The sequence below is a fragment of the Brachyistius frenatus genome, unplaced genomic scaffold (genome assembly GCF_029030835.1).
Source record: "Brachyistius frenatus isolate BFR_SWC_R1_liver_20210118 unplaced genomic scaffold, ASM2903083v1 Contig_106, whole genome shotgun sequence".
Classification (NCBI taxonomy): domain Eukaryota; kingdom Metazoa; phylum Chordata; class Actinopteri; family Embiotocidae; genus Brachyistius; species Brachyistius frenatus.
In genome coordinates, this window is record NW_027210705.1 from 252,947 (window position 1) to 280,458 (window position 27,512).

Here is a 27,512-nt window from a genome sequence, read left to right on the forward strand (position 1 = left end):
GGGAAAAAACCCAACAGGAAGAAGACACTGTGAATTCTCTGAAACAGCTGTCTACCTTACTTCCCTTCTTCCCTTTACGTAGGTTGTGGCAGGAGGACTAAATTCCTGCAGCGGATTAAGGTGAAATACCTCAAAGCAGACTACCATATAAGGCCTTAGCAGCTCGCCCGCGACCACAATCAAAGTGGAACTATAAGGCAGGCGAGGCGGGTGAAGTCATCCCCTCATTTAGACCTGTTGGGCCACACTGTAGGTTACCAAGGGCATCTCCTCAGCAGTTTCTCAGTCAAACAGAACCAGTATTGAAGAAGAAACACAAGGCAGACGGCTGGTAATGGTTCTCCGTGGCTGGACAGCTCTTGACTTACAATCTCATGAGCGAATACGCACATTGTTGACTCCACACTCAGCTGCTGGGATGGTTGATCCAACCAGGAGAGGCAGAACAGAGAGATGACTGAGAACCACAATGAACACCCCATGACTGATTGAGACAAACAACACACACACACACACACACACACACACACACACACACACACACACACACACACACACACACACACACACACACACACACACACACACACACACACACACACACACACACACACACACACACACACACAGAGAGAGAGAGAGAGAGAGAGATGAGGGGAGTTGAATCATTACACTTCAGAGCTGAGCTGCACTAGTATTGATACTTGAGCCAAGTACACTCAATATTCTATTTATATCTTGACCAAACTGAGATAAGTTCCCCACAGCTTTGTTCGGACTATCTGCTGGTTTCTGTCTGCAAAGATAAAACTTTGAGACTCTGAGCCTCAAAAAGTGGAACTTTCTAGCTTTTCTCTGCCAGCAGCGCAGCAGAAGTGACTTTGCTCTAGTTGGACGTTCTATTTTTCTATTTTGTTCCTCCTTGGCCTCCACAGTTCCTTTCCTTGTCTTCATCTCCTTCCTGTTGCCAAGTAGGCCAGAAGTGATCTATAAATAGTCGCGCTGCTTGCCACTGTGCGCTGCTCCTCTCTTCTGCTAAATTGTGAGAAGGAGAGCGATTCCTGTGCCAGAGAGAAATGAGTAACCTGAGCATCATGTACCTTACACCCACACTCTGCCTGGCCACCGACAGGGTGACACACACACTCCCAACAGAGCACACACACACACATGCTTATACAATGGACAAAGGCATAGGCAGTTGAAATGGATCCAGCAGCTGTAGTTGGTGGATAAGAGCAGAGCAGGAGTTCCCTGGAAGGCTAAATGAAGAGACCAGAGCAGACGTACGTCCTGTCTCTGACAATACCCAGACGAACAGCAACTACCTACCTTCATGTACAACCGGCCATTTATGAACTGAGGCTCCGGCTAATGAGAGTCAACAGTCCCTTTGTACGAGTGGCAGAGCCTCTCTCTCTTACTTTGAAGCCCCAGAGCTCTGTGTCCTAAACCAATTAGCAGTCCCTTCTGGGCCTCACTGAGGTATCTAATTAATCTGAGAGAAATGCTCCACTTTCCACCTCATTCTCCAGTTAGCTCATAGGAGCCATATTTTACACGTCTCTGGTGTTTTATTTGCAGGCTTGATATCCATGAGAAGATATGTCAAAGGGTTTTCAGTGCCAAATACATATATACATATATTTACACCTCCTACAGTTCTCTCTGGAGCTCTACCAATAACAGGCTGTTCGGTGTCTGTGTCTTAGAGGCGCATTGATAGCAAGGACTCTCCCTTCTGATTGCCTTATTCCATTCTGATACGACCAGGTCGCAGGTTTTCTTCAGTCTTGCTTTCTATCTCCGCTCTGTTATTTCTTCCCCATAAACAGGGGGCCACGCTGAGGGCGGAGTCATGGCATGACTGTATGTGACATCACAAACTTACCAAAGTCCAAATCGCTGCATACGAGCTGTGCCTTTCTGTGTGGAATGAGCATTTTGAGACTTTTACAGCATTTATATATGACCTACACCTGCTTTATAATCAAACATGGAATGGAAATCTGAATTTATACAATATTGGAACTTTAATGCAACAAGCAAAGGTAAAAGATTCCTTAAATTACAAACATTAAAGAGGAGCAGGGACGCTGATTGTGATTGTAGGTTGTGATTTGCTGTGACACACTTCACATATCACCATTCTTGGGATCAAATGAGGTCATTTTGTGAAACTAGAATATGGATGGGGCTGCAGAAAGTGATTGTATTATTGATTAATGTCTTGATTTATTGTTTAGACTAAAACATCAGCATTTATTTAAAAAAAACTGTCCATTTTCTGTTTTCTGTTATTTTGTTCAACTAATAGCTTGAAGCAAAAATATATTCAGTTTATATTGAATTTAAACAAAATAACTTTGCACAATTACTTAAAACAGCTGAATAATTGAAGCATGAATATTATTACTATTAATAATGTACATTACTATAGGCTTATAGATTAATATCTATAAGGCTTTTAATGCAGCATCTTTTGGATTGACTGTTTCTAACCCTGTAACATGAAAAGTGAAACAGACATGTATTAATATTCTGTATGACAATGACTGTTACTGGATGTTTACAACTACTCTGTTTAATACAGAGTGGATTACTGGTCTCGTCATCGCTGTGTGGCTGCCAGTTAACCAGCGGAGACTCGAAGAAGTCATTGTTCACTGAAAGGATCTGTGAAACCACGGTCTCTCAATTCAACCCTTCAGTGTTTGCACAAATTAACCAGACAAGGTGGAAATTAATGAGCTTCGATGTTTCTAGTTGGTTAATTTGACTGATTTCAGACCTGTTTTACTGTTTGAGCTCATGATTGTAACCATATTATATAGGGTGTTGATCTTCTTGTCCACTCTCAGAAATAATGCTAATTTCCCAACATGTCAACATTTTCTTGTACAGGAGGCTCAGAGAGTCACTGCGGTACAGGGACATGAGCTTCGTGAGCTCTGTCTCCCAAATATAAGGCCTGCACTGCTGCTGACGCTCGTGCTTCCTCTCTGGTATAGATCTCATCTTTTTTTATTTTTACCCTGTCAGTACTGCAGAATCAGGGTTTTGCAGGAACCGCGGACAACAAACACACATACATACTCTTGAACCAACTACAAGTACACATTTGCAGACATTCTTGACAAATAACCCAGTAAAGAAAAGAGAAATATCTCAGTTTGCCAGAAGAAAAGTGACCCTGTTAAGCAATTTGGACTCATGGCTGATAAGACTAAACTACTGCGGTTGTTGTAATGGTCCTGTCCATGAGGAAGACTGCTTACTTCTCTGTCCTCGGTCTTAGTGGATGCTGGCTGGCTGCTGAGAGAAACCCACTGTCTTTGCAATCATTCCATGCAGTTAGACTCTATACATCCATTACCAAATTATTTGTCATTGCCAAGTAAGGCTGGAGTGCTCGAACAATCTGGTCTTTAGGAGAGCAGCGCGAACTCACTCAGTTTCTCTGTTCAATTGTCGCTCAGTTCCCGACAACCTCCACCACTGTCCTCTAGCTGTCTCGGCTCACAGTCCCCTCGTTTGGGTGTAATTGTACTTGTGTACCCTTCCTCCTCCAACTCCCACCACATGCTAAAATTTCACCAGAGTGATGGGAAAATTACAATCCAGCAGCGTGGAGGGGGTAATTCCCCTGTCTGTAATCTCCTTTGTGCAAGTGGACCTCATACTGTACGGGTAGTTGTGTCAAGTGATTACGGGCGATGTTGAGTGATGTTGTGGAGGCCGGCAGTTTACCCACAATTACCTCCGTAGATTCAGCACCAGCTTTGACCAGAAAAGGCTTCGACTTGACACTGCTTCAGAGCTTCAGAGCTTCAGAGGTGCATCGTAATGTGCAGTTACTATTTCTGCATGTGGGAGTGTGAGAGATGCAGGCCGATGGAGGGACAGGTGAGACCGGAGATTCTTTTGTCTTAAGCATTATGTCCCTCACAGTTTATCACCATGTTGACTTGGCCTCTGTTGCAAAAGGAGACGATGCATCTCGAGGTAAAATAAACCTCCAATAAATAAAATAAATCAACCAAATGGGAGCATGTATCCATAAAGTCAGTCCTACATCCCATAAATGGAAATGACAGTGTTTCACCTCTTCCCTCAACACCCCTCCTCCTCCTCCTCCCCCTAACTCAGCATCTATCTGCTCTGGATTATTTGATGTCAGGCTTGCAGAACGTTCCCAATTCCTTGTACAGCAACAACAGCAGCAGCACACCCTGGTATGCCATTAGTTCTGCTTTCAATCACACAGCTACAGTATTAGTCAGAAGTTTATAAGCTCTCTTCAGCTGCGACAGCACATCCTGAAAAGACAGAGAGGGGGCTGAGAGTGGAGATGACAGGAGAGAGGAGGCTGTGATTCATCCTTACATATATAGTAGGGTCAAATACTGTACGCTGTCCACTTCTTACAGATGGTTTTGTGTGTTTAGTGTAATGAACAACAATATAATACTGCACTCGCTACATGAGCAAGAAACAGAGAGAAGTGTTCATATGACAGAGTATCAGATTCCCTCTGCATACAGTTCAGTGCACGTCTGGAGGAGAGCAGAGATCTCAGAATATTAGACATAAATGATGCATAATATCTCCAACCATTCAATGACAAGTCTTCACCGCTGCATATATATTGATTTGTCTCTGTATAGGTTTATAACAAAAGCTGACATCAGGTGGATTCATTGAAAAGTTAGCTATCGTAATGAGTTCAGCTGCCTCGTGCACTGCACCTGAAAGGACTGCGCTTCACCTGTCAGGAGTCTAGAGTTTAGTCTTACATTTACTTTTCTGCCTGTAAGATATATTTTAAGATGTAAGGAGATGTTGTTAAATAATATTAATATTAATAATGCAAGAAGTCTAATTCTGCCCAATTGTATGATAAATCTCCATACAGGAGTTTACCAGAAAACAAACCCACCATTAGTCATTTTTATTGAGGCTTTTGAAAGCTTTCATGTTCCATGAAATGACTTGTTCATAAATACTTACATGCTTCTCTAGAAATGTTCCTGAAATTCTAAATTAAATGGAGATGCAGAGACATATCTGAGAGGAGAGCAGATGAGACTCACTGTGTGGCATCTGGGCCCCTTCAACCAAACCAGCTGTCATACAGGCAGCATTGCCATGGAGTCGACCAATAAGGGATCAAAGATGTGGTTGTCTGGGGCAACCGAAGAACCACAGAGATAGTGGACGGAGAGGGATGGACAGAGACAGACAATGTGACGGCCGAGCGTACACATGCATGGGCGCGCGCGCGCGCACACACACACACACACACACACACACACACACACACACACACACACACACACACACACACACACACACACACACACACACACACATTCATACATGTGAACACAGTCCAGAGCTGAGCAAACAACCCAGTGGAACAACACTCAGTGACTCAGTGCCTGCATGATCCATTAGTAACTCTCAGCACACACACACACAGAAAAGAAACCCACTGACCCACACAACAACAAGTCTGAGACCTCTGTTGGTGCAATGTGAACATGCTAAAAACACGGATGCAATCATAGTAGCAGTGTTTCTATTCTATTGTGACAGCAGTAACTAATAGTAAAGTGACTTACAGCTTGCTCTACGTAGTTTGGCAGAACAGATCAGGTTCCCTGCCAGCCAACGCAATCAGCATCCCTTCAGTTAATGTACATCACTGCAGTCAAGAAGTGTTTCACCGAGACACACATCAACCTGACTTTTAAAGCTCCTGCCGTAACTTCAGAGGCAACAGGTGAAGGAAGAAGTGCCTGCATGGAAAAATTAACCGACGATAAACAGTCCTTCAGGACATTTCAACAAACGTGAGTGACACCAGCTGGATCTGTTTAAACTTGCACTGCAGTGTATGTTACAGCAGTCTTTACAATAACATAATAAGCCTGTTATATTGGTATGAAGTAGCAGCATCTGTAGGTTTTAGCTTCTCAAATCTAGTGATTTACTTTCTTTTGTATTAAATCTTACAAAGCTGAATGAGTTTTTTTGTATGTTGAACAAACAACAAAAACTGTTCAAGTTTCACAAAATGCTCCAGTAACTTAAAAAAAAAATGTAATTAATTTTTTTAGACAAAACTATCAATAAAGCTGCTGCAAGCATGAGTAATTGCTTAATTTAAAAAGCATCGTTATTTGTTGCACTGCCACATATCCGTTTGGGAGCACCAGACCTACTGAGAGGAGGATTTGCATAAGAAATGTACGGTCAGACACTCCAGCGGCCAAAGTCTCTAAAAATACCCCCTTGCTGAATAATGTAGACGTGTGGAGTGGAGCAGTCAATAATTAAGTGGATCTATTGGAGGTGGAGGACGGCACTCGTTTACAGTGTAAAAGATAAGTGGGCCAAGAAAGCTCAGGTGTCAGAGGTGAGAGGTGCACAGCATCCTCTTACTTGGTCCTGCACATCTAAAGCAGGGATGCAGAGGATCACAACATTTTCTTTGTGAAACACCACTCGTTATTTAAGCTTATTATTATTATTAAACCTTCTATGCAAATATTTGATCTTCTGTAATATCAAACTGGCCAAATAGTTTATATGAAGAGAATAGAAATGATTGATTCATGTGTTTTTATTGTGATGAGGTAAATGAGGCAAACCCTTATTGTGCAGTTCAGAAAAGAAGGAATAAAAAATGGATATGAAAATCCCGTTTCAAATAATAATTATAGTGTTCACTGGTACACTTCAAATGTGATTTGTACACACTTAAACTTACCCTGCAGAGAAAATCAGTGCAGACCACCAATCATTCGTCCCTGAGACATCATTAGGCACACACAGATCTGTTGAATGTCTGAGCCAGCAGAAAGGTCAGACTGTAAGTCAGACATATCCAGCACCCTGGTGCTGCTGTTTCTCAGGGGTAACCCCGCGCTGGGTTTACCCGCTGATTCGAGTAACGAGAGTCTATCAACAAGCTGCCACAGTGTTGCTGTCCCAGCGGACACAAACCACATCCCGCCGTTCACACACACACACACACACACACACACACACACACACACACACACACACACACACACACACACACACACACACACACACACACACACACACACACACACACACACACACACAGCCAAGGAGACAAAAAGAGACAGCGTGTCTTACCTTAGTCCTGATCTGTCCTGAGGTGGACACTTTCCGGATGAGTTTCTGGGGGCCTTCCTGCTCTGCTTCGCTGTCGGAGGACTCGTCCGCAGCACCGGAGCCGGCGACAGCGCCCACCACATGGGCATGGATCCCCGCCGCGGACGCCGGCCCTTTCTCCGGCTCCTGTCGAGGGGAAGGATAAAACCAGTCGGGGTTAGCCTTCGGCCGGTCCGCCGCTCCCTTCCTCTCCTGGAGGCGAGAGCTGCTCAGCGGCTGGGAAACGTCTCTCCTCGCTGTCATCTCTCGCTGCCTCTATGATAAAGACGCCTGTGTTTTCTGGAGTGTGAGTCGGCTGGTAAACGCATAGGGCATGTAGCATGTCGCGGCACAGTGGGGGTGGGCTCCACGGCGTGTAACCCCCCGCCCCAGTCCGTGCTCGGCTGATGGTTGTGGCTCCAGCCTGCACGGCCAGTCCAGACTGAGGCTAGAGACCGCCTCATCCACTCCGTAAACCGGAGGACTTGTCCGTGCCATGGCAGACCCTAGCGGCTGTTTTACACCAACAACAGTGCATCAGCAGTGCCTCGAAAGTACAATAAGTGGAAAACCCCTCTGATTTTATTTGTATTTTTTAAAGTCAAAACAACTTGTGATGCTAAATAGAGACCTGCATGTGACTCGTAACAGCTAAAATATCACATTAAATGGGATACTGTGGGCTTATTCTATTATCGATCGTTTTATTGTCTTCATTTAATCGATTTTCTAGATGGGCTGCTGTTCTGTTCATCTTACATCGTATTGCAGGTTTGGCAACGCTTAAGAGCAAATATAAAAGTCGAACTAATTTTGACAGGATATCGTAATAAGTGACTCCTGGTCTGGATGCAGTTGAAAGACTAAATTAATTTGACATGAGTTCAAAATGTATTTATATGTAGCGGACAGAACGGTGGGACTTGAAAAGGAAATGGGCAGTACAGGCATCTGGATTATACAAAAAACAAAAGAAGAGAAGACAAAAGGGAAGAAGAGAAGAGAAGAGAAGAGAAGAGAAGAGAAGAGAAGAGAAGAGAAGAGAAGAGAAGAGAAGAGAAGAGAAGAGAAGAGAAGAGAAAAAGTTCCATCCACAGCTTTTATCCGACAATAAACGCAACCAGTTAGTCATTAGGCTTATAAACTATCGCTTTTTGTTTTGTTTTGTTCGTATAAACTAAAAGGTCAGCTCAGAAACACATGACGACTTCTTACAGTGGAGTGTAAATGAGTTGTTGAACGACGGTCCACTCTACAAATCACGGCAGGAAAAGACGCTTTACGCGCACGAGCTGCGTGCCAGAGGAGGAAACACCTCCAAAGTGGAGGCAACGGACGCACACACACACAAATGCGCTTCATTCATCTCAAGAGCTCGAATTGTTTTCTTTTCTTTGGGAAACTGAGCAGCTTCGTCGTGAAATAAGAAGCGGAGTGATTTTTTTTCTTAAAGTCTCCCGTGTTGAATCTTACTAACCAGTTCCTCCCAGGCAGGGCTGCGGGTGTAATGGTAGACATCCTCCATAGTCCCAGACCTCTGCGTCCGCTCCGGGGAGAAAAGAGACGACTGACTGAAAGGTGGAGGAATTCACAACCTGCCTCGCGCCCCTTACGCCGCTCATATGCGCACTGACGAGCTGGGACCGCGCCGCTTTGTCCTCCCACCGTCCTCCTCCTGCCCCGCTCCTCTCCCTCTCCCTCCGCGGTGCTCCCCTCCGAGGGCCGAGCCTATCAGCGCTCCACGTGATAAATGTCAAGCCCGCTCAAACTCGGGCGGCTCGGCACGGTTTGTCCTGGCCCGGCGGGGATCACACCCGCTGCGTGGAGGCGGAATATTTGCGCGTACATGCAGGAAGGCTATATGAGTGTAGTTTAAATGACGTAATTCATAAGGAGCCTATTGTCTTTCAGCTTAAGAGAGCTCGATTTTTTTTTCCTCCAATATTCTCCCACATCTCCCATTCCTATAGGCTCGTCTTACTCAGACCACCCTGCCTCAACAACGCGGACTTTGCACGTTTTGCACATATGAAATCATTCTTTCATTTTGATTGCCGTAGTTGAGTTGAACAATATTCATGAAACATGCTCCATGAATAGATAGACTAACATCTGGTTTATGGGGAGGCCTGTGTGGATGAAGACAAACTGCAGCAACATTATGAAGAGCACCAATATTCTTCCTTCTAGGCTCACTTTTCCCATTCTTAGTTAGAGAGACCATATTGGACTATTCAAATTGGACACTGGGTGAACCGCATACAGTGGCATGAGATATCAATATAATCAAAATCATATCATAGATATAGATACAATTATAATAGGCTGCTATAATATGTCTATTTCTGAACTGTCACTCTGGCTTTTGCTTAAATAAATCAAAAGCAAAATGAATAAAGAATGTAAGCATGTTTATACAAAACATTAACTCGACAATTTTATTGATTTGAACAAAACGGCACTTTGTAGTTGAAGTCACATCACGGCGTTACCGAATGAACGGAACGTTTGTCAACAAACGTCAAACTCCCACGGATGACTTTAGCCCCGGACTGCTGCGTCCCTCTGTTATTATCTTCCGAGCTGCCAGATGTTATGAAAGCCGGGGGGTCGACACGCAGCTCGAAAAGACTCGTGCCGTTTTTATTTCACACTGGACTTCCTATGGCGACATAAACCGTTTCAGTATGACCTCCCAGATATTATGTGGCGGCGCAGCAGCGGCCGTCGCTGCGAGGAGAGTGCGGACCATCCTGGGCGCTGTGGTCGGGAGAGACGGCTGGATGTGGAGGAGTCACGAGGTCAAACTGCTCAACACGTCCTCAGGTAGCTCGCCTGGCCGGTTCCGGTCACAACACCACAACTACCGCAAACGAGCAAAGAGCCCACGTGTTTATCTGAGTTCGTTTTCAAAGGGAAACAGTAAACATGCAGCTTCTCGTGTCCGTGGGGAAAGCTCACCGGCTCGGTGGATAGTTCGCTCTCCTGGTTTGGAAAGCAGTGGGACTGTGGGAGACAAACATCCTGGTGATGGTTGGTTCAGGTCCACACAAACAATGTGCGGTCAGAGTTAGAGTGAGCAGGACTTGGGACGAGGTGAAAGGTTAAGAGCAGGTGTGTGACGTCACACGTGACGTCCTTCAATGACCCCTCCAGGAACTGATCACATCCCTCCACTTAAAGCTTTTGAACTCATGACTCATCAGCTGAGTTACTTTGGAGTCACAGATCTGTTCTGATTCAACCACGGAAAGCTTCACAGGTCGTTTGACAATATTTTCCAGGTTGCTTTTAGTGATTCTGTTTATAAACTTGAACGGAAAATGTGTCGTTGGCGAAACAAGAGATTCATTTTTCACGCGTTTCCCAAGTTGCGATTCTTGTTTAGCCTGAGATGTTATTATAGATGTCTGCAAACTATATGGGACATGAATCTTTATTTGTAATGATATTGTCATATATATTTGAATACAACAGTAATTATACCGAATTGTCTTGTGTCGTACCAAAACAACAAGCACATGTTACTTCTGCTGCCGTCTTTGTTTGGTTAACAAACTGTTGCATCTCTTCAAACAAAGAAACTGTTCCTCTTTGTTTGTTGATGTTTTCACAGCAGCAAAACACACATCTGTTACTGGGAATATTACTGATGCTGTTTTATTTAAATGTCCCACGAAGCCATCACAGTGTGACAGGACGCACAACACCAAGGAGATGAAAATCAAGCAGCCGTCATTCATTTCATCATTTTCACCTGAGCTTTTTTCTTGGAAACATCTCAATGATTTTCTGTGTAATTTTTTTAATTTTTTTTTATAGCAGATCTTTTAGGAATTAAGAAATGTGTTCATAACATCAGTGAGTATTGTCTTGTTTTCAAAGTTTTAGTTGTTTTTTTGTTTTGTTTTTTGGGGGGGGATAGCAGCTCTCTTTCTCTACTAACAGAAAACTGCAAATGGTGACATGAGATTTGCTTATCTGGACTATAAGAAAGGCTGAATAATATGAATTGTTGTTATTATTATTTCTGTTGTCTTGTGACGTATCGGTCGTTCTTTTGCAGGTGACACGGTGACGATTGGCGAGATCTCTTACAAACTCAAAACACCCAAGAATCCAGAACTTGTTCCCGTGAAACACAGTATGTATCTTTCTCTCTCTCTGTGTGTGTGTGTGTGTGTGTGTGTGTGTGTGTGTGTGTGTGTGAGAATGCTTAGAAATATCTAAACAAAACATACAGGTATGACTGAATGATTATTTTGTGTGGGTTGTTCAGTTTCAGACTCCCTGCCCCAGACATTGGTTCAGCACCTACGATGGATTATGCAGAAAGACCTTTTGGGACAGGATGTGTTTCTCATTGGTCCCCCAGGACCCCTGAGACGATCCATAGCGATGCAGTACCTTGTGAGTGCTCACGTTACATACACACACAAATAGACACACACACACACACACACACACACACACACACACACACACACACACACACACACACACACACACACACACACACACACACACACACACACACACACAAAGAGGTAAACATTTTAATATATTGTTTGTGAAACTAAAACAAGACTATTACAAACCAATTACATCACCAGACCTGATCTGACATATGAATGACATCACTGTTGGACACAACACACGAGTTGTACAAACCTTTCTGTCAATAACCTCATTTTATCATCAAGAAACTGAACATTTCCAAAATTGCAAGTTTGCGATCACGTTAAATAATTTAAATTCCTGCAAACTCTGCAATATTAGCAGGATCCTACAATTTAGCAAAATTCCCTTCATTTCTCCAAATAAAAAAATACTTAACAGAATCTCTTCTGAACGCATCACAGCACGAAGAGTGCAGTTCCAAGAAAAGCATGCTTTATCAACAAAAATAACTCATCTACAGTCAGTTCAAACTCTCCTCATCATCAAAACAAACCAAAAGCTGGTTGGCTGGAAAAAAAATGGCACAAAAGGAAGTGATGTGACTTTTGGGAAATCTCTGTGCCAGTGTGATCATGCAGTATGCGTTCAGACTGCACTTTGTTTTTGTGCTTGGAGTATGTGATTCAAAGCACTTGTTTGTCCAGAAGCTAAAACCTTTGTGTTCTATGTTAAAGGCTGTCTGTTGATCAATAGATCATCCCCGTGCTTCTTTAACTTCACAACTGTGAGAACTAAAATATTTAAGTTATTTCTTTGATGTGCAGTATGCTTGTTGTCATAGGAAGTGGTCTCTTTATCTCTTTCTTTATTTGGGCATTGGTAAAAAATATATTTTTTTCCCCCTACACTTTTACTGCAAAACAAAAAAATACACATAATAATGCAAATTGCTTTTCAGGTTTTGAGAAAAGTTATTGCAAAATAAAATATTTGTTCGCACAGCAATCCCCCAAAATAAAAACAAAAATTATGGACTGAAACTAGAAGAAAATTTCAATATGTGCAGTTTCATTTAGAAAAGTAGATTTGAAATGCTCGTTTAAGCAATATTTGTAATGTTGTATTACTAAATGCTTTGTGACAGTCAATAGAATAATTTAATCACTGCTGTTTATAATCTCTATTGTGTTTGGGGAAAAACAGTTGTTGTTTTTTTACCATAAGGTAAAAGATGTTGGTTTGAGTGGAGGATGTGAGTTGGATCATTTACTGTTTTTTGCATCTGTGAGCACAGACGTCCCAAAGACTGCAGTGAACGGTGTTCTTTCCTTCCCTTAACCTCCATCGCCGTCTGTACAAAACGTCAGAGCTCATATTTCACTTTCACAGTCGGGTTACCAAATAAATATAAAAAAGCGAAACAGAATTTGAATGTATTGCTTTTTAATCATTTTCTCAACACAGAAAATCTGGTGAGCGTGTTTGGGTTCTTCAGACTTGTAGCTCAAAGCCTGAGGTGAAAAATCAGTTCAATACTTTTCTAGTTGTTCATGACTGGAGAGACGCTACAGGGTTGATATTCACTGGACACTCTGGATTCAACATGCTGTAACGTTACTTGTCACTGGGTCTCTGAAGTACAGAGGTAGTCATTATTGTTACAGTTCATGCTGTTTACAGATCAGCCTAAAACAGTAGTTTTGGAAGTGTGTGAATCCAAGTTTTTCTCTTGTTGTTGACTAGGAGTTGACCAAACGGGAAGTAGAGTATGTGGCTCTGTCCAGGGACACCACAGAGACCGACCTGAAACAGAGGAGAGAGATCCGATCAGGGACGGCCTTCTACATCGACCAGGTAAATCTCTTTTACTTTGGACTGGTACACGGTCTAATAAGCAGGGCCTGAAATCAATCCAAGCTGGTGTAAAACATTTGCATCTGATTGTTACGGCATGTGTACTGACTAAATGACCTCTGAGTGGATGTGGATGTCTGTGAGTGAGTTATGGTGCCCCTGTGTGCGTCTCACACAGTCTCCACCACCTGCGTATGTTTCCTGTGGCGGTTACACACATGTTGTCTAGAAGCCAATAAAAAAAGAAAGAAAAACGCATCATCTTGACGCGTCTCTATTCTTAGTCACACAAGGGTGCTGGTGGAGATCCTGGAGCCAAAAGAATATGAGCCACACGACACACACACACACACACACACACACACACACACACACACACACACACACACACACACACACACACACACACACACACACACACACATGGGCACATTTTAAAATAACAGCTGGTCAAACCTTACAATCAAAATAGCAAAAAAACATAAAACGACAGGATAAAAACACCAAGTTAAAGCAATAAGGCCCTAACAATGAAGAAAACAAAAGTGATTTGCCTCCTCGTTGGTATTTTGGCCGTTGTCATTGTGCTATTTTGGAACCAAAAGTGACGTATTTGGATGAGCTGGGGAGAAGAAATCTGTGGATCTGACTCATTCTCTGAGGACACTACGCCCGCCCACCTGACACCTGACCGCACCACACACCTGTCAATCAAACAGACACGCCCCCAGACATACTGTTTTTTGAGGTATAGCATCTAATTAATGATGGATTATTTGCAGAGGATTTACAACTGTAAAAGCATGTTCCCCTCTGGTTCAACTTGATTTTTGGTTGATCAGAGGACCTGAGTGACCTTGATGGGACGTGTGGTTGTAAAAGGTCAGAGAGATAGGTTGAAGCTAGTCCATTTACAATAACATCTAAAATGAGTCCTAAAACATGCAAGAGCCAGCGAAGAGAGGCCAATATGGGGGAAGTGTGTTCTCACTTGTGTTCCCGTTTAAAAAAAACAAAAACAAGCTGCTTTCTGGACCAACTGTAAATGTGAGAGTTGGTGTTGGCCAACATCAACATGAAACCCATTACAGTAGTCAATTCTGCATGAGATGAAAGCATGAATTACCCTTTCAAAATCATCTCATCACAATGAGAAGGCTGTGACCTTAGACAAGAGCCTCAGTTGAAAAAAAAAAAAATCAAGATTGGACCTCAGACTTCAGTTTTATTCTCATTATAATTAAAAACATTTCGGGCCATCTGAGCTTTGATATCTTCAGGACCGTCCAACAATGATTTTAAAGAGTTTGTATCCTTCCAGGTAAAGTTGACTGTCATCTGCATAACAGTGGAACAAGAGTCCATATTTTCTAAGACTTGAGCCTGAGGGAGGACATGAAGGGAAATTATGATTGACCAGAGAACAAAACCCTGAAGGACACCGCAAGGGTGAAACACTGAGGAGAAAACAGAGTCAAAGAGGCTGACAGAAAAACTTGTGTCAGACCAATAATAACTGAACCACTCCAGAGCAGCAACTTTAATGCTGACGCAATACTCCAGGTGAAAAATGAGGGCACTATGGTATACTGTGTCGAATGCAGCTGTGAGAACCAAAAACATAAAAATGGAGCCAATAACTACTAAAAGATTGTTAAAACCTTTAAAAATGTCAGGCTCAGTGCTGTGAAGGGATTTATTACCAGACGGAAACATTGTGTAGCTGCATTGCTCATTTCCAGTTCAATACCAGTTGCTACATAGTCGCCTGTTCACATTCATTTAAGTTAACTGTAATTATTTTGCATAATTGTGAGACATGTTTGCTTTCATCTGTATAAAAGCAGCTGGATGAAACTAACAGAAATGTTATATTTTTATTTTTTCCACCGTGATGTCATCTTGTTGTGCCCCCATGATTTATTTGGATTATTGATAGGTCTATGACTGTCAGTAGTTTTGTTGTACATTTCAGTAATGTTCTTTTATTTTTCAGTCGTTATTTAAATTAAATGCACCCTGGGAAATTGTTGTTTATGAGGAGCAAACACTGGCCTCCTCTTCTTCATAAGGTATATTTATTCATCTATGATCGGGCTTCAACAGTGGCATAGAATGAACAGAAGATACAGTTAAATCATTAATAATTATTTGGATGGCAATTCATTGTCAGCTGAATTTCATCGGTCTGCACAGAGCATCAAAAGTGATTTTAGATCACAATAATCAGGGTTCGGCTCCATGTCTGTGATGAAGCGTCGGTAAAAGCGTCGGTACCTCCAGCGTGGGAACAGTAAATGCGCGTCCTCCATCGCTGCCACGGACACCCAGCAGGTGTTCGAGCAACACATGAAGTCACCACAGCAGTGCCCTCTTACCGTCACCACAGCAGTGCCCTCTTACCATTTTCACTCCGTTCCCTTCCATGACACCTTCTGATCAATCAAGCTTTATGCAAACATACACCCCCACTCTGTTGATTTTGTAAGTCAGGTAACCATAGAAACCAGCAGTTCTCATTATCTAGTCTGGCTTCTCTAAGGAGAACTTTCTGTTCTCTGCTCCTCTCAATTCATTTCTCACAGCTACAGAAAACAAACCTCCAGATAAGGCTGATCATTAAACCTGCCACCGGGCCTCAAGGAGCCAGCAGTGACATCTGATGATAAGCTGTGATAATTAACTTTTACTCAGTCGTGTCATTATGTACAACTAAGTAGCACATGGCTTCATCTGTGTGGAAAAAATAAATTGCTTGCATAACAGTTCAGACATCAACGCCATGGAAATGAGGTGAAGTTTTTCATGATTTATTTTCAGCACATTTATCCTTTACTTATAAACCTGGTCTTCTGGAACAAGAACACTCTCGGCTAATTAGTTAGAGTTTCTTATAATTAGACGGCTGCTGGAAGGGAGTTCAGTTACTGTAGTGTCACTCCACAGTCTTCAGTGCCGAAGTGCTGAAGAAAGTGTAATTTTTTTGAATATGTAAAATGTCGATGTCTTGGGCTTCAGAAGTAAATATACTTTTGGTCACAAAACCAAAACCAAAATATTGTACTGCACACACTGGACCTGAGTGTACCCTGCACCGAGTGCTTTTATAATTTCATAAGTGGCCTGTCTTTAAGCCAGTACACTTTAAACATTAGGGCCGTCACATTGCTGTTGTGGCAGCTCGAGCAGGTTTTTCTAATTTAATAGTTGTAATGCTCATGAATTCTTTTAATACAATTAATGGCAAAGTATCTTTGGTGAAAACTCACACACAGACCTCTCCAGAAAAAAAATCATCTCTAACTTTCCTGTTGAATATAATTCACCCTTCAGTCCTTATACAGGGCGTAACATAGGACACAATCATGAACATTTCTGTGCGCTATTAATGTACTTTTTACATAAAATACTCAAATTGTGAGAGATCAAAACAATATTGTCTAATATTCCATAATGATTCTAAACAATAAAATGTAATTATAGTGGAGATTTTTAAGTATTTTGAAAGCCAGAAAACATTTCACAAATAGGCTTTTTGTTTGCATGTTCACTCAGCAGTCTGTGTCATCGGACGTCGTGTCATTCTCTAGTCTCTGCATATTCAGACACACGGCCTCTCAATGTGTCACTTTATTATATTTCATGCAAAGGAGCAAAAAAAATGCACAAGTTCTGAGACTGCTCCTGTTTTGCACAAATGGAGTGCAGCACCACGATGAGCACAGAGCAGAGGGAGGATATAACCTTCATGATTGAGTATTTTACAAGTTATACTGCTTTAACATCATCAGTACCTGACTCGCACACATTTTGTGCATTTGCGATTTCACCATGGACCTGAGCTTAAGCAGAGAGCGCACATCAAACTTTGTGTCAAACTTATGTGGCGCTTTGTCACCGGAGATCCAAAGTGTCATCGCACCACAGTTCAGGTCGTTTGCAGGAATGATTTCTCTCAGGACGTCACTGTAACTCGGTGTTGACAGTCTCATTCTGGAGGATGAATTCACAACCCAGCAAATGACCAAAAAAAATTGCCCGGGTTGCACTCTTAACCTGACGCGTCTTTTTCCGTCTCGGTCGGTGCCGTTCTGCCCCTCTTGAAGAGACATTTCCATTCAAATCACCTCGTCGGGTCCGTGGCTTCGTTACCGTAGTGTTTCTGGAGCATTTTAAGGGTCTCTGACGTTGATTTCCTGAGATTTACACAAACTCTGATGTGCGCTCTCCTATTATGTGCATGGTGAAATCTCAAATGCACCCGTAACAGTGGTCAGAAAAGTGTGTGTAACTCAGGTGATGAGTCACGGTACTGTGCCTCCTTCACGTGCAACAGGAGACGTTTCGGGAGTTTTTGATCCACGTTTGAAAAAATAAATAACAAATGAACAGGGAGAAAAACCTCTCAGACTGCATTTTTTTTTTTAAGTTTAAAAAGCCATTATCCCCTTTGCCCAATAACTAATATCTAAAGTTGTGCTTCTGCACATGCAGAAGAGATGATTTTTCTGGTATCACATACGTAAAAACATTAACAGGAGAAAGTCTGATGAACAAACACTTACAACCACGTTGACTGTTTTGAATGCTTTCTCAGCAACTGACGACATGAATCAGACCTTTATTGAACAGTGACACTAGAAAGATGACAGGAAGTTAGAAGAGACAGGAGGGTGGGACATGCATCAAGGGTTCTTGGTCGACTATTTGTTAGTGTCATTATCTGCAGCTGTGTTTTCCATGTGCTGACATCTTGGTGCAGATTACTTTGAGAAGCAGATGTAGCTTTTGTCACAGCAGTTTGTTTAACGATAACACCAGAGAGCTGTATTATTGATGTGACCCTCATTAGTGATCATCGTTTTGATTTTGTACCCAACAGTGTTGAAATGAAACTGAAACCAGTCCAGTCATTAATTCATTACTCATTATAATTATAATAATAATAATAATAATAATAATAATAATAATAATTCATAATAACATCATTCATCATAAACAATATAATATTCAGTCCTTGTTTTGCTCTTGAGGGAAACTTCCAGGTCTAATGGGTTGATTTGATTGACCATTATGCAACAATGGATTTTTTTTATGTTTTTATTTTATTACCACAAATCCAGCCTCTGCCCTGCTGGCTGCCCTTAACGCACCGCTCGCATGACACATAAGCAAAGTAGCAGTGGGAAGTTAAATCAGACATTGCGTTCGCTCATTGAGATAACTGGGGACCAAGAGTGTCAACATGTGCACAATCATATAGCATTAATTCCAAATACCTAATAGACGTAATAGATCTACCCTGTTTTTATTGTGGACAAATACTAATATTTATGTCCTGTCCAAACCCGACGATTAAGCAGCTTCCTGTCTCTCCTCTGGTCTTTATCCACCAATGACTCAATAATGAACCTATCAAGACTGGTTGTCTTCTCCAGAAACAAGCAAAGCTAGCCAACACCCCGAGGCTCATCTGCCTCCCACCCTCTCATCAAGATAAAAAACAGTTGTCGTTTGTTTCCATGGCAACAGCTCATGCATAGATACATCATTATTGATGATACTAATAGGTGTGACAGGATTTGCCTATTTCTGGCCTTCCTCATATCCAACCATCTTATGGGCAGGGTGTGTGTCGCTGGCATGTGCTGGTTTACGAGCTGGAGTCTGGCGTGTTAATGCGCCCCGGGGTGCAATGTATGTAACGCTTGCTTTAAGGATCGAAGATGTGTGGGTGCAAATTTGAAAAGCTCTTTTCTTTTTGAGAATAGTTTGGTGTCGTAGGAGGTGTGTGTTTGTGTGTTAAGTAGAACACCAAGTATTCCTCGGGGCCCTGTGCTGATTTGGAGCCCTATATTCAGGCTTAGCGTGTCAGTCCCTGTGCTTACGCTCCGTCCCTCCCCTCCCATCACCCCACTTCACTTTCGGTCTCTTTAGCTCATGCTCATTCTTTCTCTCCCTTTCCTCCTTCACCCCTCCCTCCCCCCACCCCCCTCCAAGTTTGTACGAGGGATGTAGTCACATGGACGGAATCGCATGCCTGTTACATTTTTGACATTTCCAATCACCCCTCTCCATTTAGCTGCCTCTTATGTAAGGCAGCTTACCTCAAACCCACACTGCAAATAAGTTTCTATTACAGTAATAAAAAGCCTGCCACCTCCACTCGAGCTGAATTAGAACTGATACCAATTTGTTTCCAAGAGTTCGCCTCTGCACAAAGTTCTGTTCTGCAATTATTTCACTGGATGCACTTTCTTGGCAATATGTATGTTACATGTTGCAACTAAATACCCACACGATCCTATTTAAGGGTAAAAGCCCTCAGTGCCTTGGACAAACATGTTCCAACTGAGCATCAAAACCAGTCAAGCAAAACATGTAAAAAAAACAAGACAACAATAACACATTAATAACAATAAAGACAGAATTCTTAGATTTTACTTAAAGTCCAAGAACTGGATTGGAGTGTGCCAAAGAAACAAAGTGTCTCACTGGCATGGTTATATCTGAATGAACCACGTACAAAAAAAAACGTAGAAAGGTGAAAACAGGTTGTAAAAGTAGAAACCAAACATCAGGTGTTTGGACTAAAACGGAACAAAGTCACATAAGAACTTTTAAACATCAGAAAAGTACGGCTACAACAGCAAACCCAAAACTGAAGATGATCTTATACTCTGACGAAATTATAAAAAACAACTCCTGAACTAAGACCTACCAGCAACACATGTTAGAATGAATTATTGTATTTTATTCAATCAAATATCATGGGGGTTATTTTTTTCTAATGTGCGAGACCATTTTATTTAAAAAATGTAAGAGAATCTTTGAGAGTATTTTATGCTTGTATCCTTTCAATCTTACTTGTGTTTTAGGACTGAACGTACCTTAAAGCAACCACTCTTCTATTTGTGTTTCAGTTTTACAAGAGCTCAACTGATGACTTGTAAATTGAGGTCTTACCTGCAGACAGTTAGCAAAAAAACAAAACATAAACCAGTCCCACAAAGTTTATTTGTTCATGCACATAAGTTAAAAGCACATCCGCTGTATTTACAGTCTATTCCGGAGACGAGCCTCTGTTCAAATCCATCCATACTATTCACTGTTCTCACCATTCACTTCTCTAAAACATTCCTAAGTGCTAAAAGCCTCTCAGAATCTGCCGGGATGTTTTTTTTTTTTTTTCCTGCGCGGTCAGTGTCAGACAGAACACAAGGACCCGTCTGTGCTTCCCCGACTCTCTCGCCATCCTGCGTCACTTACATTTCGAACAATTATCTGATTACAGCGTTGGGGCCCAAAATGGATCAGGAGTTAAATTTAGAGCATCTGGTCCTCACTATAGTTTTATGGCTCTGTTTCCCACACAACCTGCCACGTATTTACATGTTAACCTAATTACACGGCCGCTCGCTCTGTGGTCCACCCAGACAGCTAAAGTTTCCTGCCTCTTGACGTCACATGTGCTTTTTGATTTTTGCAGAAATGTGCATCTCCATGCACGCACACGCATGCACGCACACACACACACACACACACACACTAACCCAAGACGTTTTATCCCACATTTGGTGGTAGAATGTATGACCTTCTTAAAGCAGCTGAGACTGTTTTTGAAACTTTTGGAGGATGTTCTGAACACAATAAGCCGAGGACATCCTCAGAAATGGGTCCATTGCAAGCGCACATTGTCATTAGAACGCAGGCAGTAAGAACTGATTGAGACTCAGATCGCTGTTTGTATTAAAGATTAAAGATGACCTTGTCAACATTTAGACAGGGTCAGAGGTCATCCTGGAGCAGCAGATCTGATCTGAGTTTGAACTGAGTGTGCTGGGTGGGTTTACCTTCAGATAAAAACTTGTCCTGATACCAGCATATTATCTCACATGATTTCTGAGGTAGAAATTGATTTCACTGCTCAGTCTTGACCACTTGTATGTTTGTCTGCAGTGTGCTGTAAGGGCGGCAACGCACGGTCGAGTCCTGGTCCTGGAGGGGCTGGAGAAAGCAGAGAGAAACGTCTTGCCCGTCCTGAACAACCTGCTGGAGAACAGAGAGATGCAGCTGGAAGACGGACGCTTCCTCATGTCAGCCGAGCGTTACGACAAGCTGCTGCAGGTCAGAGCAACACGCACGTTGAAGACACTGGTCTCAAGAGTGAGAGACTTCACTCCCCTGCAACCACATTTCACATTTAAGAAAATAATTCCTCTTCATGGTTGTGGCTTCCCACTTAAGCAGAGACATTTCACACCCCTCCTACAGGGCTCATGTTGGGTTTGTAAGGAAAAGACGCAGTTGCCATAAATACTGTGTGATAGTCATAATCTGTACTTGTTACTTTGAGTCATGCACCTGCAGCCTTGTGCATACAAATTGTTTGCAAAATAAAATGTGTTAAATGAAAGGAAGTCATATTGTAGAAACCAAGTTGTTTTTTGTGGGGTTTTTTTTTATACCTTGATACTGTGCAGGAACACACCAAAGAGGAGCTGGACGGCTGGAAGATTGTCCGTGTAAGTGAGGACTTTCGGGTCATCGCTCTCGGTCTTCCCGTTCCCAAGTACAAGGGCAACCCGCTGGATCCTCCTCTCCGCTCCCGCTTCCAGGCCAGAGACATCTATTACCTACCATTCAAGGTCAGTCCTCAAATTTACAGATTATCTAATACCAAAAATTTCCCACCACCAAAAATGTCTCAATAAGGAGAGACATGGGGGGAGGAGGAGGAAGAGGACGGGAAGAGGAGGGGAAGAGCGAAACTTTATCCCTCAGGGTCTCAAATAATTCACATAACACACTGTGAGCAAACATTTATTGGAGTTTTGTTATACTGAAGAAATAGTGAATAATATTACTGGAAATATGTTACAGCTGAATTTAGTGTTTGATGTAACTGTTCAATATTATTTTGAATAGAACAGAAACTTTATTTGCCCCAGTGGGAGAGTCGGTTTGCAGCATAAACACATTGACATTCCATCACATCATCATATCCCTTCACACACGGGGACATACAGGAGTAAACATAGAGTCAACAATCAGCACACATAAGTGGACATATCCACACACCTCGCACCAGAGATGGAAGAAAGAAAGAAAGCCCAGACCAGCTGGACGTCCACTTGGTTTATGCACGGGTTTTGTTTTGAAATTTAATGGCTTGTTGCAAATTTGGATCTGGAGGACAGCATACATGAGAGAGACATCCATTACCAGATTTGAATGATGAGGCAAAGGGTTGCCTCTCGACTCCCAAAAATGCTGTTTGCCTTATTAATGAGCCTTTCTCTGTACTGATACAGTCCATACTTGTTAACGGGATTCCTAGCAGCTTACTGGTTGTGGTTGCCGTTCGTCCGCCTCAGTGGCATTTCCAAACCAACAGATGATGCAGAAGGCTAAGACATGTCCAATAAAAGCAGAATATAACATTCAGAGTATTTTTCCTTTTTTGACATTAAAAAGTAGCAATTTCTTTAAAATGGTACATTCTTTGTTATGTCTTAGAGCTGGCGTGGTCAGTCCACGAGTCCAATTTCAGCTCTTGGTCGAGCATGATGCGGAGTTACTGGCAGTTAGTGACAAGCTTTAACTGGGGGAACTGTCTTTATTAAAACCGTGTTTAATCGTCTCGTCAGCCAACACTCTTCAGAAGCATGTCTTTCAAGATATTTGATTATAAACCTGCAGCGATTGTCCTCTTTGTGTTTCCAGGACCAGTTGGAGTTGTTGTACACAGCAGGACCAAATGTTGCTGTTGAAAGGTAATTTAAAAGTAGATCTGCGCTGAAGCTCAGAACTTTTTAAATGTCTCGTTTGATATGTGAGTATTTTTTAGTAGCTGTTCATGTGGAGTGTTGCTTTGTGTCCTGTGTGTCAGGGTGTCCCAGCTGCTGTCACTCGCCACGACGCTGTGCTCTCAGGAATCATCCAACCTGGGCCTTCCTGACTTCCCTGTGGACAACCTGCTTCCTGCGCTTCACGTCCTGGTGAGACGTGGCGCTGGGGAAAAGATCAAACAAAAGCACAAGCTTCAAAAATAAGAAAAATCCCCTTAGATTTCAGTCTCCAATGTTAGTGTGTTCTGTGTTGTTGCAGAATGCTTTCCCCATGTTGTCCTCGCAGCAGCTGGTCCACAGACTTTACCCCTACAACAGCATCCTGGGCAAGGACGGGCGCTCCGCTGTCGAGGGCGTACTGAGTGTGAGTCGAGATGTGAACGGCCTGTCAAAATTTGATCTCTGTGTGCTTTGTGCTTCTATATAATGTGCATGCTTGTTACGGTGGGACCATAAAATGAGATTATTTATGTCCTCCGTGGATTCTGCGGAATCTTCCCCAGCGATTCGAGCTGCTGGACGGTCGACGTCAGGCAGCACCGAGCGCCATTGTCAGTGTGTCCCGGACCAGCGACCTCGAGGGCCGTGCAGATGTGGCATTACGTGTCGCGGACAAGGACGTCGCCCTTCAGGTACCAGTGGACTGACGTGTAAAACTCAAGTCTGGGACGCAGACCATGTAGTCTGAACTATGAGGGGAGTTCAAGATGCCCTGTGGAGTTTTCTTGTAAACACAGAGAAGTTATGTTTACATACAGCATTACTCAAAACAATGTATTCTTTGTATCCCTAAAATCTATCAAAGCCGTTTTTGTCTTCATACATTATTGGATTGTTTATTATTTTGTATAACCGATAAATAAAAGAACTAAACAACAGAGACAGATAGTTTGTGCAACATTTTTGTTTTATTTTGTCGGACTAGATTTTTCTGACCGTCAGTGCGACCACTCGACCCTCCTCCGATTCTGAACTACAAAACAGCGTCATTGAGTCATACTTTTCACAGACATTTGCGCTGTCACACAAAGACACGCTGTATCAGTAGCTTGACCATTGATAGAGTTTGTAAAGAGAACATCTTTGTCAGTCTTTAATTCCTCTTCTTGGATGAAAACGCTTCAGAGTTTGTGAGTTTTCAGAAAAAACACAGATCCACTTCACTCTTCTAAGAATATATCTCATTCTTATTAACTCTCTGAAGCTAATCTTTGTGTGCCAATAATCCTTTTGGCTCCTAATATGCAGTGCTGTATGTCTCATTGAGTTGTTGGAACAGTATATGAGTTTCCTTCGTGGCCAGCTGTGATGCTGATAATTCTGTGATTCATGGTTTATTTAAAGGAATATTTTAACCACAACTTTTATATCGTCATGAAACTATTGTTTTTGATTTCTTGTCTTTATCAAACTTCAGGTTCCAGCAGGGACCAAGGAGCTGCATCCTCCCAACAGCAGCTCCACCTTCATCAACACGCCGAGCCACTCCCAGCTGATGGCCGAGATGATGCAGTCACACATGGTTAAGGACATATGTCTGATAGGAGCCAAGGTAGCTGACACATACTGCACAGCATACACACATACAGTACACATAGCGGATGTTACCGCTGCTTGTAATAACAGGAGTTGTGTTGTATTTCCCAGGGTTGTGGCAAGTCAGTGATTGCCAGAGAGTTTGCCGAGTTGCTGGGTTACAGCACGGAGCCCGTCATGCTCTACCAGGTAAATGAAGACCGGTCTATTCAAGATTCAAAATGTTTTTGCACGTTGGCATCTATCTGCATTTGTTATCTGTGAAAGCATTGCAGAGCTGAAATGGAGCATAACCAACAGACACAGCGTCCCTTTTTGTGACCCCAAATAATTCATGAAACAATCATGTCTTTTACCATCTGTCACTCTTTTGAACTACATTGTAAAACATGAAGAACACTGTTTCTTTTCCAAAATTATCCTTTACTTCCTGTAGCCGCGATTTCAGTTCATGCTCTCGTGTGTGTGTGTGTGTGTGTGTGTGTGTGTGTGTGTGTGTGTGTGTGTGTGTGTGTGTGTGTGTGTGTGTGTGTGTGTGTGTGTGTGTGTGTGTGTGTTTTCGTAAATAGAAACTGATTCATCAGCAGAAACGAGCTCCTCTTTTTTAACAAAACTTGCTCTGCTTTTGTCGTACTTGTCGCTTTTAAACCACAAGCTTACGTATTTAGCAAAAGTAACCGCGTCGTTTAATGAATGGACACAATTCTTCATCCCACTTGTTGCCCAGTAAGTTTTAAATAATGGAGGTTATGGTTGAAGACTATGTGTGTGTGTGTGTGTGTGTGTGTGTGTGTGTGTGTGTGTGTGTGTGTGTGTGTGTGTGTGTGTGTGTGTGTGTGTGTGTGTGTGTGTGTGTGTGTGTGTGGAATGTAGTCCGCTGGGTGATGATTGTGCAGGAAGCGGGTGTGCTGCAGCTTTATGTATTAATGCATCATGCTGCAGCTATTTTTAGTCCGCTGAGGTCACGGGTGACTTGTGCTGCGGGAATTGCGGAATCCTTTGCCGGGCAATTCATCTGGTCAGCTCTGAAAATCCCATTTTTGGAAAAACAAAGTGATATGTAAGGCTAGAGTGGAATATAAATATATTATGCCTTGGCATTTGTCCTTCAGTGGGGAGAACATAGATTTGTATATGCAGAAATAAAAAAAATATTATCTGTAAAAGTGCTAACAGAGCAGGCTAAAGGTTAAGTTTGAATAGAAAATGTGAATGTATTTGTAAGATTACGTATACAGAATCATACAGAAACATTTAAAAGAACAGGCAGGAATGGTTGAATTTCACCAAGATGTCCGACGTGTGTACGCAGTCAGAACCACAGATTACTGATTACACTTTGCCTTGTTAAGCATCTTTTGCTTGAAAGGAAAAAGGGAATGAGCGCAGTGATGCTCCTCTTGTTCCAGCTGATTGGGTGAATCAGACACCGACAGGCACTGGCACTGGCAGCGAGAGGCAGAAAACCTCCAGCATCAGTCAGGGAATAACTCTTTTCTCTCCGTCGACCTGATTGATTTTATAGTATTTGAGTATTCTGTGTAGGTATGTGGCGTCTGAAGTGCCATCTACGTTCTTGATATTCTGCATGTCGGAACACCGACTGCTGTTTTTTTTTTCTGTTGTCGTGGCGTTGGTTGGTTTCCAGAACCACTGAGAGACCAAGACAGTGTTTAGTCCTGGTGGCTGAGGAGACCAGGCACTCTGTCAGCTCCCATTAACCCTTCCCACCACGGTGGTCCCTGCAGCAGGCTGCCCAGTATTGCTGGGATGAAATTGAATGTAACATAATTGTGGTTCATTTCTGTTGCATCAGAGTCCACTGACTCATTGTCAGAAGGCTGCTATTCACTCTCTAATTTACAAGTATCAAAGGAGGGCCTGTTTCTGATTTGATGCTAACGGTCTTGTTGCTGTGGAGCGGTTAGCAGCTCAGTATTACTGCCTGGAACAAACTGTGCAACTCCACTTGTCTTCTCTAATCTACCCTCCGTCTCTGCCGTGACATGGTGGCGTGATAGTGAATATGACAGTCCTGCTCGACAGACCCCCCCCCTCCCCCACCCCCTGAACAGAAATGTGTCATTAACTGTTCTCTGTAAAGCAGAGATATTAGATTTAGCAGCTGGGCCAGATCATGTAGGGGGACAGTTAAATGAGACAAAAGTGGAAATCTGGTGTATGATTGCAATAAAATCTTTCTTTATCCAGTCTGACTGGACCTTTGACGATGCTCTGGGTCTCTGCATTTCCCTCAGCTTTGTCACCTCATCTCTTCCTCTCCTCGTTTCTTGTTGGCTTCCTTTGCCCCCCCCCCCTCCAACACCACCACCTTCTCTCTCTTTCCTCCTTGCTTTTACCCATCTTCCATTCATGCCTTTCTGTTTTGCTTCCAGGACATGACAGCCAGGGACCTCCTGCAGCAGAGGTACACTCTCCCAAACGGAGACACGGCGTGGAGGCCGTCTCCACTGGTCACTGCCGCCATCGAGGGCAAGCTGCTGATCCTTGACGGTGTACACAGGGTCAACCTGGGAACCCTGGCCGTGCTGTCGAGGTACTTCTGCTACAAAATATTCCATCTCAATCATTTACTGGCTGGGATATTTTGAAATGACAGTTGTTATTCGTAGTTCTCCAGTGCTGCTCAATTTTAATCTCCTCTGCTTTAAAAAAAGGGAA

General features: G+C 42.7%; 2 protein-coding genes across 10 annotated transcripts in view; one reads left to right on the forward strand and one right to left on the reverse strand.

The window, feature by feature from the left end:
• The window catches only part of dgkh (diacylglycerol kinase, eta), a 65,254-nt gene extending 56,240 nt beyond the window's left edge, over window positions 1–9,014 (reverse strand). For 7 of the 9 annotated variants that reach the window (XM_069712120.1, XM_069712121.1, XM_069712118.1 and 4 more), the window contains exons 1-2: window positions 8,666–9,014; window positions 7,171–7,335 (exon numbers count right to left, since the gene is read on the reverse strand). In XM_069712120.1, the coding sequence (XP_069568221.1) occupies window positions 7,171–7,335; window positions 8,666–8,713 (213 nt within the window). In that variant the 5' untranslated portion in view covers window positions 8,714–9,014. Of the gene's footprint in view, window positions 1–7,170; window positions 8,140–8,665 lie in introns of those variants that run through there. The other 2 variants (XM_069712117.1, XM_069712128.1) reach the window with 2 other exon arrangements.
• A 759-nt stretch (window positions 9,015–9,773) lies between these two features.
• The window catches only part of vwa8 (von Willebrand factor A domain containing 8), a 74,024-nt gene continuing 56,285 nt past the window's right edge, over window positions 9,774–27,512 (forward strand). Inside the window, exons 1-13 of the mRNA XM_069712073.1 lie at window positions 9,774–10,014; window positions 11,255–11,332; window positions 11,468–11,598; window positions 13,333–13,443; window positions 21,403–21,570; window positions 21,927–22,091; window positions 23,170–23,219; window positions 23,336–23,444; window positions 23,554–23,658; window positions 23,798–23,926; window positions 24,712–24,846; window positions 24,942–25,019; window positions 27,227–27,387. Coding sequence (XP_069568174.1) covers window positions 9,876–10,014; window positions 11,255–11,332; window positions 11,468–11,598; window positions 13,333–13,443; window positions 21,403–21,570; window positions 21,927–22,091; window positions 23,170–23,219; window positions 23,336–23,444; window positions 23,554–23,658; window positions 23,798–23,926; window positions 24,712–24,846; window positions 24,942–25,019; window positions 27,227–27,387 — 1,559 coding nt within the window. The 5' untranslated portion in view covers window positions 9,774–9,875. The remainder of the gene's footprint in view (window positions 10,015–11,254; window positions 11,333–11,467; window positions 11,599–13,332; window positions 13,444–21,402; window positions 21,571–21,926; window positions 22,092–23,169; window positions 23,220–23,335; window positions 23,445–23,553; window positions 23,659–23,797; window positions 23,927–24,711; window positions 24,847–24,941; window positions 25,020–27,226; window positions 27,388–27,512) is intronic.